The 3570-nt window shown below is 41.7% G+C and overlaps 1 protein-coding gene across 1 annotated transcript in view; it reads left to right on the top strand.

The window, feature by feature from the left end:
* Window positions 1-3570, top strand: part of SLC34A2 (solute carrier family 34 member 2) — a 19307-nt gene that overhangs the window by 11851 nt on the left and 3886 nt on the right. The window contains exons 9-10 of the mRNA XM_010176736.2: window positions 1460-1580; window positions 2911-3078. Of these exons, the coding sequence (XP_010175038.1) occupies window positions 1460-1580; window positions 2911-3078 (289 nt within the window). The remainder of the gene's footprint in view (window positions 1-1459; window positions 1581-2910; window positions 3079-3570) is intronic.

The following is a 3570-nucleotide window of genomic DNA, read 5'->3' as shown; positions in this document are numbered from 1 at the left end:
GAACCCTCGGTGAGGTCTGAGCCCATGAGTCCTACAGTCCCACTCTTAGAAGGCGAGCAACTACATGGGAATTGCAGGCTGAGGGTGTTACTTCCATATACACCATGTTTTCTGTTTGTCTATATTTTGGCTGTGTAACTACTGCCCAAGCATATAGTCAAATTACAAAACCACTTGAAACTTCTACAAAATTGACTTGAACTTGGTGAGGGAAACAGGAAGATCATTTAAGTGACTTACGTTCTCAGTGGGTTAAACTCATATCTGGCAAAAATGATTAAGCAGGCAGGGATAAATACATACAGACTCCATATGCTTAAAGCAAAAAATAAGCATAAATATTTTTATCTAATGCAGCTGCTTTGAAACTAAGGTGTCTGAAAAAGTTTCAGAAAGGTGAGAAACAACATTGTATTGTGTTTGTAAAGGCTGATATGTTGGGGTGGGCTGGAGACGGGGCGTTCCCTGAAGATGTGGGGTCACTGGATCCACCCTCAGCTTTGCTCATCTGCATCAGCTGGAGGGGGAATGCAAATGCAGATGTCTGCAGGCAGTGCCCATCAAGAAAATGTGTTATCTTTTTCCCTGTTTCTGCAAAAAAAAAAATCACTCAAACACAACTTAAAGATACCTCCTGTTCCGCAGCATGGTTCAGAGTCCATTTGGCTGTTAGCTGCTCTTGTGGGGAAGTACAGTTCAGTCAGCAAACTCTTCCTTAATCTGTGTAAGGACTTATGGACCTAGTGTCAGAATGCAATACATCTGGGCTAGGAGGTCTTACAAGAAATGTTTTGTTGTGGTATAAATAGAAATTCAGTTTCAGCTCAGTAATAATAATGCTAATCATAGTGCCAGAAATTAGCTCTTAGATAGCATTTGAGCTTTAAAAAGGAAAGTAGTAGCAGCACTTCTATTTCAACAGATAGATATAAAAACTGAGGCACAGAAGGGCAGCATCCAGCAACAGAGATTGCACTAGTATTGTAGTATTCTGAATCACAGTCCTGTGCAGTACTCACCAGACTATTAATAGCAGTTAAGATGACAGTAAAGAGGTCTTTCTTTGACCCAAGGAAACTGTGGCACTGGCTGGAACAGGAAAGCCACCGTCCTCCAGCTGCAGCCAGACATGAACCTCATTCCACAAACCCTGACATCAGTAGTTAAAATTCTTAGCTACTGATGACTTGGTGCTATGGCTATTGCAATGGAGAAGGTTTGGGTGATATTTTCATCTTTAAATATTATATTGATTGACTTGGGTAACAGCAAAACCATTTATTTTCAGAAGGCAAAAAAGTTTGCCTTGTTGTTAATGTGGTGCTAGCTTACACTCCAGCTTACAAATCTGTTTTTAGTTGGGGAATGCTGGGTTGCAGTAAAAACCTAGAACTTTGCATGAGCTCTTAATAAAGGGTTGTAGGTGACTGAACTATCTGCTTTGTTTGGCAATCTTTAGACACTGCAGAATGTCACAATTCCACCTTCAGAAAACTGCACATCTTCTGACCTTTGCTGGACCGAAGGAAACATGACATGGACCATCAAGAATATATCTGAAACAGAATATATCAGTAAATGTAAGTAGTAGAAGTATTTCTCCTTTGGTAAGATCTTTACAACTGTATGTGACTTTCCCTCCTGGTTTGGGCTGGGATAGAGATAATTTTCTTATTAGTAGCTAGAATAGCGCTTCATTTTGGATTCAGTATGAGATTTGGTATGAGAAGAATGTTGATAGTATACTGATATTTTTAGATGTTGCTAAGAAATCAAGGACTTTCTGGCTTCCCATGTTTTGTTAGTCTACAAGTGCAGAAGAAGCTGGGGGGAGTATAGCCAGAGCAACGCATCCAAATTGGCATTTGGATATGCCAATGGGATATTCCATATCAGATAATGTTGTGTTCAGTATATGAGTTTTGGCCAGAAAGTTGTCTCTCTCTTTTCTGGAATTGCAGTTTCAGGATTTTCTCTCCTCTGGGATCACTAGCCAGGAACGGGCTGGGCATTGGTGGGTGATGAGCAACTGCACTGTGCATCACTCATTTCTGTATTTCATTATTACTATTATTATAATTATTAATTTAATTTTATTTCACTTATTAAATTGTTCTTATCTCAACCTACAAGCCTCCTTACTTTTACCCCTCCAATTCTCTCCCATTCCCTGGGGTGGGGAAGAGTGAGCGAGCTGCTGTGGGTGTTTGGCTGCCAGCCGAATTAGACCCATGGCACTTTCTAATGGTGTTAACAGATCACTTCAGAGGTATATCAAGAGCCACTTGCCTGTATATGGTCACAAGGTACCACTGCAGGTGCAGTCAGAGCAGCCCGTGCTCTGTTATAGCTACACAGCTGGAGTTACCAGCATCATCATGATATCTGACTGCAGATGGATCTCTTTCCATGCTCCTTGATATCAGTAATTGAGGTCTTCAGTATCATGTCACCCTTGCTGTTCAGGTGACTTGGAGCTACAGTTACTTTGCTATAATGGTTGCTTGGCTATCTCCATCCCTATGCATTCCCTTCAGGACTTTCAATGGCCCTTCTCAGGCAGGCAGCCACCTCTGGGAAGAGCTGGCCCACCATCTGGCTGAGAGCTCACCAAAATTTCCTCACACCATTGTATTCCTCTCCCTTGCACATGGTCACCCAGCTCCTGCCTGCCCTGCAGCGGTGCCCATTGTGTATTTTATAAGCGTGTCCATACAAAAGCCCCTCTTGCCCCCCTCAGACACAGCTTTTGTGGATCAAGGGAGGTGGCCTTTTCACTCTTTGCATCACCCCCTCAAGCTGTATGTGTTTTGGTCCCATTTTTTTAGGGGAATATATGAAAACCAGAGCTGGGCTTGGGATCAGAGCAAAAAAGTGTCTAGGCTGATTAATTTTCCTTTTCTTTTTCAGGCCGGCATCTTTTTGCAGAAGCAGACCTGCCTGATCTTGCCATCGGTCTCATCCTCCTGGCTTTGTCCCTGCTTGTTCTGTGCTCCTGTTTAGTGATGATCGTTAAGCTGTTAAACTCTGTGCTTAAAGGACAAGTGGCAAGTGTTATCAAGAAGACAATCAACACTGGTAATTATCTGTTTTTCTTGAAGACTGTTTTCAGGAATGACAAGGACACTGAGCACATCTATTGATATCTCCTATTCTGGTTAATAGTATAGAATAGTTTAAAGAAAACATTATTAAACCAAAATCCGACCCCCACCCTCCATTATTTTTTCTCCTCAGCATGTTATTTTCTTTCTTTTAAAAATCTATTAGTGAACAGCTTGCTTATGACCTGCTGCAGATTAACAGCAACAGAGACCAAAGTCCAGCCTCTGTTTCTTGATGTATAATCATTAGCTGTTAGAAATGTAATGTTCCCATCCTCAAAAGATAGTGCTGAAGTGCTGAGATCATGATTGCCTGCTCTGATACAGAGCCTGCATGTTTCTTCTAAAGTAAGTTGAAAGAAGTTTGTTGTGATTAACGATCTAATTCCCTTTGCTTGCCCTGTTTCACTCCTTAACCCTCTCTTCAGTAGGATAAGGCAGCCCTGAATAGTGGTACTTTCTCTTT

The sequence above is a fragment of the Antrostomus carolinensis genome, unplaced genomic scaffold (assembly GCF_000700745.2).
Source record: "Antrostomus carolinensis isolate BGI_N321 unplaced genomic scaffold, ASM70074v2 scaffold2861, whole genome shotgun sequence".
Lineage (NCBI taxonomy): Eukaryota > Metazoa > Chordata > Aves > Caprimulgiformes > Caprimulgidae > Antrostomus > Antrostomus carolinensis.
This window is presented reverse-complemented; position numbering and strand designations above follow the sequence as displayed.